Here is a 13,124-nt window from a genome sequence, read left to right as displayed (position 1 = left end):
TGACTCTTTCTAAGAAGGCATTTTGTATCAGAGAGCAGATGGGTCTATATGGTTGCTTTGGAAACAATTGAAAGGAAGTTTGATTTAAAAAAATACTTCCTTCCAAAACTTCTACTTAAATAGAAGAAAACAAAGAAACAAACAAAAATAGGCAAAGCCTAGTTGACAGGAAAATTGATAATGAGGTGGTAGGAGCTGGGTGAGGGAGTAGAATGCTCTTAAAAGGGATTCATGTATATATGATTACACGAGGGGGTGATCTCAATATTAAACAACTATTCCTTCTACCAACTTTATTATGAAGGCCCAAAAAAGTCAAAGGGAAAAGAGCTGAAGCTGTCTCTTTCATTAGTTATTGGCTAAACCAGAATTAACATCAATGGTCTATGGTGAAGAGGAGATGCTAGAAGTATGTAGCCAGGGAGATGCTCCTGCTATAAAAGTTGTATCTGAGATTGACATCTCCCATCTCAATATTCACTGAAAGAAAAAAAATATCTACTGAAAGATACATATTAAATTTGTCTACTCAAAAAAAAAACCACTTAGCTTCTATCTTAGAATCCATAAGGTCTAGGCCAGTGATGGAGAACCTTTTAGAGACCTTGGAGATCCTGTGCCCAAACTACCATGAAGCCTCATGCTTCTGGTAAGCCCCATCCCCCTTAACCCAGACAGGAAAGGGAGGAAGAATTCCTATTAAGTTGCTGCATAGAGGGGTGAGTGATGTGAGAAATGTCCTCAGGTGTGTATGTGGAGGGGGGGGGGAGGGAGCAGCCCCCTCTGGCACATTATCCTAGGTTCATCAACATGGGTCTGCCTCTGACCACTTTTCTGCCTTGGAACCAATGCATAGTATTGATTCTAGGTTGGAAGGTAAGGGTTTAAAAAAAAAACAACAAAAGACTTGTTGATGCATTCTTTGTGGCCTCTCATATACCTTTTCTCTCCCTCTCTCTGTCTCTGTCTCTTTCCTTTCTCTCTTTCTTTCTTCCCTTATCTTCTGTCTTAGAATTGATAGTAAGTATTGGTTACAAGAGCAAAGAGCATTAAGAGCCAGGCAATTGGAGTTAAGTGACTTGCACAGGGTTACATAACTAGGAAGTCTCAGAGCTCAAATTGAAAACTAGGACCTTCTCTCTGGGTCTAGCTCTATCTATTGAGCCACCTACTTCCCCCCCTTTGCCAACCCCCCCCCCCTTTAACAACAACATCAATAATGGAAATTTACATTTGCATGGAGCTTTTCAGTTGTGAAGTGCTTTATATTTGTTGTTTGATCCTCACACTAACCTTATAAGGTAGGTACTATTAGCCCCATTTTACCGTTGAACTTGAGTCTTTGAAGGAATAATGGGGGGGGGGGGGAGGTTGATAGGCCAGATGAAGCCAGGTTGTGGAAAATGTTAAAAATAATTTTTTCTCAAGCCTCGAAAGTTGAAAGGATCTGGACTTGATATTATCAGCAAAAGCTTTGCTTTAGGCAATAGGGAACTATTTTTTGTTTGTTTTCCTCTTCATTCATATACTGTTCTTACAATATATTAGTCTGCCCTAGTGAAGGAATACCTGTAGACTAGCAAATAAAGGAAGACCCTTTTCTTCACATAGGAAACTTTTGCAATGAGAAGTTCCTTCTCCTTACCCAGGGCCACACTCTGTATTTCCCTTGTGATTGGGTTCCATCTGCAAACCTTCTGTTCATTGATATCCACATAAACAAGGTGACCAGTCTTTTCATCCCACACAGGACATTCGCCCATTCTGTTCTTCTCTTTCATGATAGTCTCTATCTTAATAGAAGCCATTGCCTAAGAAAGAAAGCAAGTAAATGTCAGTAAATCCACTGGCTGAATCAGAGTTGGTGGGGTCTTTTTTAGTTTTTAGACAGGGGGGGCTATGATATCTGAGCCATCTGTTCACAGTGTCTTTACAGGGATACACTGAAAATTGTATTGGGGAAGGAGGAAGAACTTGCTGGATGTTATGTCTTATAATCAATCACTCAATCAATAGGTACTTATTGGTCCCTTCCTATGTGCCAGACACTATGCTAATCTCTATAGATCCAAAAAAAGGCAAAAGACAATCTCTGCCCTTAAGCATCTCATAATCTAATGAGGGAGACAATATGCAAACACATACAAACAAGTTATGTATATCATGAGACGTAATCAGAGTTCTAGGGGGTAAAGGACCTTTAATATAATCTGATATAAATACTCCATTTTTAGTTCCATATATAAATGCCATAATACAACCCTTTCATTTTACAGTGAGTTCAGTAGGGATTTGATATTCTTGGAAGCATCTTCCCATGTAAATTTCATTATCTAATTCTATATATTTTAAAACCTTTGATTTATTCTATATCAAATATATAAATTAATTTATGAAGTATTATAATTGTAATAAGGCAGCTAGGTGGCACAGTGGATAGAGTGTCAGGCTTCAATTCAGGACGACATCTTCCATAATTCAATTCTAACCTCAGATACTTGCTACCTGGATGACCCATAGGCATGTCACTTAACTCTGTTTGCCTCAATTTCCTCATCTGTAAAATGAGTTGGAGAAGGAAATGGCAAACCATTCCAGGATCTTGGTCAAGAAAATCTCAAATGGGGTCACAAAGAGTAGGACACAATTGAACAAGTCATTTTAGTGCAGCCCACCTGTGAATACCACTTCTCCTTAAGTCTTTCTTTATTTCAAGTTATCTAGGCTTTTAAGAGGTAGCATTGAATTATGGAGACAGCAGACCTTGGATTCAGGAAAACATAAGTTCAAGACCTACTCTGACAAATACTGGCTGAGTGACACAGGGCTCTCTAGACAACTCTCTAAACCTGCAAATATAGCATGGAGACATGACTGAACCAAATGAACAATTAATAATCCAAACAGCATTATGATAAAGCTACTCAGAGGTCATAGAGGAGGTGAGTTACCAAACCTGCCCACAGAAGGTACCTGAAGGAAATGTCTTAAAAGCTGGGATAGTGACCTCTGCTATGTCCATAAAACTATTCAGAAAAAAAAAAACAGAGAAAAGTAATATCTTCTGCTCTTGTTAAGCCGGTAGCAAGCTATTGCTCTGAACTTGGCAATGGAATAAATCACTGGAATAGAAACCGAGTCCAGGTTATTTGTATAGCACAACAAAGCCCTCTTTGGGCATTGTCTTCTGGATGGGTGTGGATTGGAATATAGTCAAACAAACCTATTATTAAAGATCTTTACTATACAAAGATAAGCAAGGGTAATAGAAAAGAAAATTAAAGGACAGCTATGTGGCACAATGAATAGAGTACCAGACCTGGGCAGAGTTGGGAGGCCTGCTTAAAACCTGCCTCAGACACTTCCTAGCTGTGTGACTGACCCTTGATGAGAGACTTAACCCTATTTGCCTAGCCCCTGCCCTTCTGTCTTAGTAACAACACTATTATTACTCACAACTATTGTTACTAACAACAATTAAGAGGAAGACATATTGTGTAACCCCCAGTAGTGAGACTTGCCCCCCCCCCAAATCAGAGTCATCAGCTAGCTAGAGCAAGACATATATGAACCTATCCAAAGCATCTGATAAGTTCTTGGCTGTCACTATTCTTGTTCTACCCACTGAAGCCAAACATTTCCCTGAGAATCTGGACTAGATGGTTACACATTGACATATTGAATTATTATCCTAAAGAAAACTTTGTTCAGAAGCACTGACATAATCTAAATCCATTGTCTCCATCTTGTAAATCAGTACTAACCATTGTCCCTGCAAAAGGCTTACCTAACCCCTTAGCCTACGTCATTTTTCCCTATAACGTGTGTACTCCAACTCATTAAACTTTGTCTCTGCTCAAAGAGATCTCTCTTCATGGTTCTTTGTCAGTCTCAACCCTCCTGTAATCCCAGAAACCATTTTTCTCACCTGGCTGTGAGCAGCCCATGAGCTGTCTGCTGTGCTAGCTTCTAGCAATATTGTGAAAGAAAAGTACTAGAATGAACTCTAATACTCCAGGATTAAGAGTACTATAGTTTTGTTGTTGTTGTTGTTGTTTGTTTGTTTTATTTATTTCTATAGAATAGTTTTCCATGGTTACATGTGTATTGTAGTTTTGAAACCTCTGTACATACCCATTTGGCTGATGGACCTCATGGGCCCATCAACAGAGAGAACATACAGGTGTTTTAATCAAAGGCTATGTCAATGGAACCCAAGCCCTCATTGATCTCTCTTAGCTGAAAAGACTTTGAATGTGAGCACATCAAAGGACTGTTGTTTGAAGGGCTGTAGCCTCCAACTTGAAGGCTGTCTTGATTTTCCCTCAGCTTCCAATTCCTCCCTTGTAAGAGATTTAGGTTTTTATATTAAATATGAGAATTCTAATATTGTAGTTGCTGATTTAAAGGTATTATAACTTAAGTCAAAAATGACTTTTAGTAGCTTTATTTACAAAGAAGTAGAAAGAGTGAAATGGAAAAGGTAGCTAAAGAGACAGATTTTAACAAGCCTACTAGTCCTCTGGTGAAGTGAGGCTCAGCCCCACAGGGGCTTCCCTATGTCCTGTGGTGTCTTCAGCTAAAGTTCCACCAATGAAGTGTAAAAGAGGAGGAAAGGAGAGAGTGCAAGTGAATGGGGATCACTCTCCTCTCTTACTGGTGGAGTGGGATAACAAGGGTTTACTCACTGAAAGGAAGTGTCTCTTCAGTGAGGAGTTGAAAGGAAATATGGAGGTAAAAGGGGTTGTAAGGAAACTGAAGGGTCTGTAGAGAGATGGCTTTGGCTCTCCTTCCCCAAAGCTGACTGACTTTAGGGCTATGAATTATCAGGGAGCAAGAGAAGGAATCTGTCCTTATCTCTTCCTTTTAATGGGTGGATATGATATCCCAGTGTAAGGATGATATTAGAAAATAAATATTGTTTCATTAGTTTAAGGATAAGAAGTAAAGTGGCTGCTTGAGAAAAGAACTGGAGTTTGAAGCAGAGCTTAGAGAGCGTGTTAATTTCAGATGTGTCTGTTATAACCATTTTTTCTATGTCAATTGCTCTTTCTGGCAGTTAAGAGTTGGGCTCTGGCAGTTGGCAGAGACATACTCAGAGACTCTCAGGGCTGCAGGAGGTAACATCTTTGATTCTCTCTCTGTCTGAGGGAAAGATCTGAAGGAACTTAGTGTTTTCCTGGAAACACTATTGACAATCTATTGTGTTTTTTATAGATTGTTTAACTCTGAGAAGACCAAAGAAAAACTTGGTCTTTGGTTCAGACTTCTGAATCTATTAAGACACAGAGTCCTAATTTAATTCTTGTTGAGACTCAACCAGCTAGCCTTTGCTGCTTTATAATTTGAAGGCAAAGTTAAGATTTATAAGGATAATAGCAGTAGTTTTTATCTAGATAGTATAAATTTGGATTAGTCAGATCAGGGAGGATTAGTGTAGCATGTGAAACACAGAGAAGCGGTTCCTTGTGGAACCTGGGAGTTTATTTGGGTGGATTTAGAATCCCTTAGAACTAGAAATCCTTTATTTATCCTTATATATTTCAATACATATTTTATGTTTATAATAAGAGTCTCTTTATCATCCTTGTGATTGACCCTGGAGTGAAGTTCACATTTGATCTTCACTTCATCACTGAGGGTACTTTTGGTTACCTCTATCAAAAGTATCTGAAAATATTCAGTTTGAACCTGATTGCCGAGTTAAACAGTTTTGAAAAGTTTTGAACCCATATTTTGAACAGTTTTTCCATCTAAATATTTTATTTTTACAACTTACCAAATTTATTTTTACACCAGCCAGTCCTTTTCTGGGGTAAGGGTCTTTGTTGTGAGACCCTTCCCTATAACCCCAAAGGCAAGTTGGCTTTATGCTTGATTCAGATGAAACAAAGGTTTCACACTTTGGTCTTTGTGCCCACACACCCAACCTCTGGCCTTCAAGCAACTTCTGACCAATCTCTAACTGACAGTAACTGAATTTATTTTGAAAGGAATGGGGAATGAAGACAAGAGGGATAAGGAAGCAGGAATACCTACATTGATGAAATCATAGATCTTTCCAAAATATGCTTTGGGAAGTCTAGGAACTAACTCACTGCTTGTCATGGATCTAAGATGGACTTTTCTTCTTCTTTTTTATTTATTTATTTTTTGTTACAATACTCACTTTATTTCCCACCCACCCTTCCCATAGCCGAATTGCAATTTCATTGGGTATTACTTGTGTCCTTGATCAAAACCTATTTCCATGTTGTTGGTGTTTGCATTAGGGTGTTCATTTAGAGTCTGCCTCCCCAGCCATATCCCCTCGACCCATGTATTCAAGCAATTGTTGTCCTTCTGTGTTTCTGCTCCCACAGTTTTTCCTCTGAATGTGGATCTTGGTTTTTCTCCTAGATTCCTCCAAGTTGTTCAGGAACATTGCATTGCCACTAATGGAGAAGTCCATTACATTCGATTGTACCACAGTGTATCAGTCTCTGTGTACAATGTTTTCCTTGTTCTGCTCCTCTCACTCTGCATCAATTCCTGGAGGTTGTTCCAGTCCCCATGGAATTCCTCCACTTCATTATTCCTTTGTGCACAATAGTGTTCCATCACCAACATATACCACAATTTATTCAGACATTCCCCAATTGAAGGGCATCCCCTCATTTTCCTCTTTTATGCCACTGCAAAGAGCACAGCTATGAATATTTTTGTACATGTCTTTTTCCTTATTATCTCTTTGGGGTACAAAACCAGCAGTGCAATGGCTGGATCAAAGGGCAGACAGTCTTTTAGTGCCCTCTGACCATAGTTCTGAATTGCCCTCCAGAATGGTTGGGTCAATTCACAACTCCACCAGCAATGCATTAATGTCCCAACTTTGCCAAATCCCCTCCAACATTCATTACTTTCCTTTGCTGTCATGTTAACCAATCTGCTAGGTGTGAGGTGATACCTCAGAGTTGTGTTGATTTGCATTTCTCTGATTATAAGAGATTTAGAGCACTTTTTCATGTGCTTATTAATAATTTTGATTTCTTTGGCTGAAAACTACCTATTCATATCCCTTGCCCATTTTTCAATTGGAGAATGGCTTGATTTTTTGTACAATTGGTTTAGCTCTTTATAAATTTGAGTAATTAGACCTTTGTCAGACTTTTTGTAATGAAGATTGTTTCCCAATTTGTTGCTTCCCTTCTAATTTTGGATGCATTCGTTTTGTTTCTACAAAAATTTGATGTAATCAAAATTATCGATTTTACATTTTATGATTTTTTTCTAGTTCTTGCTTGGTTTTAAAGTCTTTCCTTTCTCAAAGATCAGACAAGTATACTATTCTGTGTTCACCTAATTTACTTATAGTTTCCTTCTTTATATTCAGGTCATTCACCCATTCTGAGTTTATTGTGATATAGGGTGTGATGTGAGATGTTGATCCAAACCTAATTTCTCCCATACTCTATTCCAATTTTCCCAGCAGTTTGTTATCAAATAGTGGGTATTGGTCCCCAAAACTGGGATCTTTGGGCTTGTAATATACTGTCTTGCTGAGGTCATTTACCCCTAGTCTATTCCACTGATCTTCCTTTCTGTCTCTTAGCTAGTACCAAATTGTTTTGATGACCATTCCTTTATAGTATAGTTTGAGATCTGGGACTGAAAGTCCACCTTCCTTTGCATTTTTTTTCATGATTTCCCTGGATATCCTTGATCTTTTGTTCTTCCAAATGAACTTTTTTATGGTTTTTTCTAATTCAGTAAAAAAAGTTTTTTGGAAGTTCAATGGGTATGGTACTAAATAAGTAAATTAATTTGGACAGAATTGTCATTTTTATTATGTTAGCTTGTCCTACCCACAAGCAATCAATGTTTCTCCAGTTGTTTAGATCTAGTTTTAATTGTGTGGAGAGTGTTTTGTAGTTGTGTTCACATTGTTCCTGTATTTCTTTCAGCAAATAGATTCCTAAGTATTTTATACTGTCTAGGGTGATTTTAAATGGAATTTCTCTTTCTAATTCTTGCTACTGACATGGGTTGGAGATATATAGAAATGCTGATGACTTATGTTGGTTTATTTTGTATCCTGCGACTTTGCTAAAGTTGTTGATTATTTCGACTAGCTTTTTGGTTGATTCCCTAGGATTCTTTAAGTAGACCATCATATCATCCACAAAGAGTGATAGCTTGGTCTCTTCATTGCTGGTTTTAATAACTTCAATTTCTTTTTCTTCTCTAATTGCTACTGCTAGTGTTTCTAGTACAATATTAAATAATAGAGGTGATAATGGGCATCCTTGTTTCACTCCTGATCTTATTGGGAATGCATCTAGTTTATCCCCATTGCAAATGATGTTTGCTGATGATATTAGATATGTACTGTTTATTATTTTTAGGAAAGACCCTTCTATTCCTATATTTTCTAGTATTTTCGATAGGAATGGGTGTTGTATTTTATCAAAGGCTTTTTCTGCATCTATTGAGATAATCATGTGATTTTTGTCCGTTTGCTTGTTAATATGGTCAATTTTGTGGATGGTTTTCCTAATATTGAACCAGCCCTGCATTCCTGGTATGAATCCTATTTGATCATAGTGAATGACCCTCCTGATCACTTGCTGGAGTCTTTTTGCTAGTATTCTATTTAGTATTTTTGCATCTATATTCATTAGAGAGATAGGTCTATAGTTTTCTTTCTCTGTTTTTGACCTACCTGGTTTCAGAATCAGTACCATGTTTGTATCATAAAAGGAATTTGGTAGAACTCCCTCTTTGCTTATTATGTCAAATACTTTGTATAATATTGAGATTAGCTGTTCTTTGAATGTTTGATAAAATTCACTTGTGAATCCATCAGGCCCTGGGAATTTTTTCTTAGGGAGTTCTTTGATGGCTTATTCAATTTCTTTTTCTGAGATGGGGTTGTTTAGGTAGTCTATTTCTTCCTCTGTTAGTCTAGGCAATTTATATTTTTGTAAGTATTCATCCATATCACCTAGATTGCCATATTTGTTGCCATGTAATTGGACATAATAGTTTTTAATGATTTCCTTAATTTCCTCTTCATTAGAGGTGAGGTCTCCCTTTTCATCTTGGATACTGTCAATTTGGTTTTCTTCTTTCCTTTTTTAAATTATACTGACCAGTACTTTGTGTATTTTTTTCAAAGTGCCAGCTTCTAGTCTCATTTATTAAATCAATAGTTCTTTGATTTTCAATTTTATTAATTTCTCCTTTGATTTTTAGGATCTCTAATTTAGTCTTCATCTGAAGATTTTTAATTTGTTCACTTTATAGTTTTTTCGATTTGCATGCCCAATTCATTTACCTTTGCTTTCCTTAATTTGTTAATATATGAAATCAAGGATATAAATTTCCCCCTGAGTATTGCTTTGTCTGCATCCCATAGGTTTTGAAAGGATGTCTCATCATTGTTATTTTCTTCAATAAAATTATTGTTTCTATGATTTGTTCTTTGACTAACCAGTTTTAGAGAATCATATTGTTTCATTTCCAATTAATTTTTGATTTACCTCTCCATGTACCCTTACTAATTATTATTTTAATTGCATTGTGGTCTGAGAAGGTTGCATTTATTATTTCTGCTCTTTTGCACTTTTTTGCAGTGTTTTTATGCCCTAATACATGGTTAATTTTTGTGAATGAACCATATGCTGCTGAAAAGAAGGTGTATTCCTTTTTGTCCCTATTTATTTTTCTCCACATAATCTACTAACTCTAATTTTTCTAAGATTTCATTCACTTCTCTCACCTCTTTCTTATTTATTTTTTGGTTTGATTTATCTAGTTCAGATAGAGGAAGGTTGAGGTCTCCCATTAGTATAGTTTTTCTGTCTATTTCATCCTTGAGCTCCACTAGTTTCTCCTTTAGAAATTTGGATGCTCTGCCATTTGGTGCATACATGTTGAGTACTGATATTTCCTCATAGTATATATTTCCTTTTATCAGGATGTAATCACCTTCCCTATCTCTTTTAATTAGATTTCTTTTTACTTTGCCTTTGTCAGATATCATGATTGTGACTCTTGCCTTCTTTTTATCAGTTGATGCCCAATACATTTGGCTCCATCCTCTTACTTTCACCCTATGCATATCTACCTTCCTCATGTGTGTTTCTGGTAGGGTTTGGGATTCTAATCTACTCTGCTATTTGCTTGCATTTTATGGGTGAGTTCATTCTATTCACATTCAGAATTATGATTACCAGCTGTGTATTTCCCAGCATTTTGATTTCTAGTCCTAGTCCTGCCTTTTTTTCTTTCACTATTTCCTTCCATACTAATGTTTTTTTAAATCAGTCCCTCTTGTTCCCACCCTTATTTTACTTCCCTTTCTACTTCCTCCCTTCTTATTCTCCCCCTTATTTTCTTTGCAGTCTTTTTAAAACTACCCTCCCACCGTTTCCCTCCCTTATACTGCTTCCCTCCCCACCAGTCCGTTTGTTACCCTTCTACTCCCTTATAGGGCATGAATCTATTCTTTGCCCCAATGGATTGGATTGTTCTTCCCTCTTTGGGTCAATTTCAATGCACGTAAGAGTAGAGTATTTCCTGTCTCCAACCTCTTTATCCTTACAGTATATTGATGTTCTCCCCCCTCCCGCCATGAGCTTCTTTGTGACTTATGAATTTACCCCCTTTTTTTTCTTTTCCCATTTCTTGTAGTATTAACCTCTTTTTTAAGCTCTAGTTGTATATATATGCATATATATACACATGTAAATATGTATATTTATATATATACATATGTATATGTATTTATGCTTACATATATCTATATACCTATTTATGTCTTGTCATTTCATCCTATATAGTTTGTCACTGTTCCCTGTAAGTGTAATTCTTCTAGCTGCCCAGGTGATAACAACAGTTTTTAAGAGTTACCTATGACCTCTTTTTTTATAGGAATACATATCATTTTAACTTATTGAGTCTCTTTCTCTTTAAAAAAAGGTTTTTGTTGTTGTTGTTTTTTGCTGTTCCTCCCCTTTTTAATTACCTTTTGATGGTTCTCTTGAATTCTGTGCTTGGACATCAAATTTTCTGTTCAGGTCTGGTCTTTTCTTTACAAATGCTTGGAATTATTCTATTTTGTTGAATGACCATACTTTCCCCTGTAAGAATATAGTCAGTTTTGCTAGGTAGTTTATTCTTGGTTGTAGATCTAGTTCCCTTGCTTTCCGGAATATCATATTCTATGCCTTTTGGTCCTTCAGTGTGGATGCAGCCAGATCTGCATCATCCTCACTGTGGTTCTTTGGTATTTGAATGACTTCTTCTTGGCAGCTTGTAATATTTTTTCTTTGGTCTAATAGCTCTTGAATTTGGCTATAACATTCCTGGTTGTTGTCAGTTAAGGATTAAGTACAGGAGGTGATCTGTGGATTCTTTAGATCTTCACTTTTCCCTCTTGTTCTAGAATATCGGGGCAGTTTTGTTGAATAATTTCCTGTAGTATTATGTCTAGACTTTCTTTTTTCATAGTCTTCTGGTAGATCAATGATTCTTAAATTGTCTCTCCTCAAATGATTTTCTAAATCTTCTGTTTTGTGAATGAGATGCTTCATATTTTCCTCAATGTTTTCATTCTTTTGGTTCTGTTTTATAGTGTCCTGCTGCCTTGTGAGGTCACTTAATTCTAGTTGTTGTATTCTGGTTGTTAAAGACTGAATTTTATCCCGGGCTTCTTGGTCATCCTTCTCCTTCTGGTCTGATTTTCTTTGGAGGTCATCTTTCATCCTCTTTGCCTCATCTCTCATCTTCTTTGGGTCATCTTTCATCTTCTTTGCCTCATCTTTCATCTCCTTTGCCTCATTTTCAAGCTGGTTGATTTTGGCTTTTAAGACACTGTTTTCTGTTTCCAGATGACTTATCATAGTTTTTAAGTTCTTTTCCCAATTGTCTTCAGCCTCTGTTAATTGTATTTTGAATTGAATTTTGAGTTCTCCCAATGCCTGTATCCAATTTTCTGGGATTTCTGATTTATCCTTTGCTGATTCCTCCCCCTCTGTTCAGTTTGCTCCTTGCTCGTTGCCTGTACAGAAGCTGTCTATTGTAATTTCTTTCTTCTTTTTCTGTTGTTTGCTCATATTTACCCATTCGTTGCTCCCTGTATTTGTCTGTGCTCTTGCTTCTCTCATTTCTTTTGGTTTTGGGTGTTTCTTTCAGTCTCCCCTCTTGAAGTTTTGACAGAAGATCTCTCCCTGCAGTCTGTGGGGGAGGGATGTTGGAGTTTGGGCTTCCCTGACCTCTGAAGACTTTTGATGGGATTAAGTTCAGCTGGGTTGGACTGGATTGCCCTGAGGCCAAAACCTCCTAGAAGACTGGAGCAATATGGAGGGTTGCAGCTACTGTGACCAGGCTGCCTGCTCTATGCTCCCTCTCTAGCTCTTTCCCCTACCACCTGTGTTCAACACTCTGAGCCTGGCACAGCTTTGCCCACAAGGTACTCCCTGCAGACCAGTGCCTTTGCCCACCCAGAGGTTCCCACTGCTGCTGGAGGCTTAGCACTCTAGGTGTGGGGGAGTTGTCCTGGGAACTTCCTTCTGCCTTCCCCTTAAACCCGATTGTTCTTGGATTCCGGCTTTTGGTGGGTGTACCTTTTGGATTGAGTCCAGCAGGAGGGTTCCTTGGCTCTCTCCTGTTGTTAGGTTTGATTTTCAGTCCCCTAGGAGCATTCAGTTTGTGATTGGTAAGGAAGGGTTTTCAGAGGTCTGAACTTCTGCTGCTTCTAAGCTGCCATCTTGACTCCGCCTCTCTCAAGGAAAGTCAAGATGGACTTTTCTTATTTTAGATTCTACCTACAAATTTTACAATGTGAGTGTGAAATCCCCTATCCCCTTTTATGATTATAATAGTATTAGCCTTTATTATAATAACACAGATAATATAGTTTGCTTCATATGAACTACAAATATTAGCTAAGAAAATACGGTTTAAGGGTAGTATCAAATATTGCTGATAAGCAATTTTAACTTTAAGTCTTTAACACAAAAGCTTCAACCAAGCCTGTCACACCCTGTTGTAATATCATAGGACAGGATGTAGAGGCTTCTCTCAGGGACAGATGTATCTCCAATGAAAATATCAGTCAGAAACATAACTGCTGACTTCTA

At 37.5% G+C, this 13,124-nt stretch overlaps 1 protein-coding gene across 1 annotated transcript in view; it reads right to left on the bottom strand.

Moving 5' to 3' along the window:
• LOC100011551 (regucalcin-like) overlaps positions 1-13,124 on the bottom strand; it is a 73,232-nt gene that overhangs the window by 26,497 nt on the left and 33,611 nt on the right. Inside the window, exon 2 of the mRNA XM_007501035.3 lies at positions 1,646-1,811. Coding sequence (XP_007501097.1) covers positions 1,646-1,808 — 163 coding nt within the window. The 5' untranslated portion in view covers positions 1,809-1,811. The remainder of the gene's footprint in view (positions 1-1,645; positions 1,812-13,124) is intronic.

The sequence above is a fragment of the Monodelphis domestica genome, chromosome 8, assembly GCF_027887165.1.
Source record: "Monodelphis domestica isolate mMonDom1 chromosome 8, mMonDom1.pri, whole genome shotgun sequence".
NCBI classification, from domain to species: Eukaryota; Metazoa; Chordata; class Mammalia; order Didelphimorphia; family Didelphidae; genus Monodelphis; species Monodelphis domestica.
Note: the sequence above shows the minus strand (reverse complement) of the source record. Positions and strands in the feature narration are given on the sequence as shown.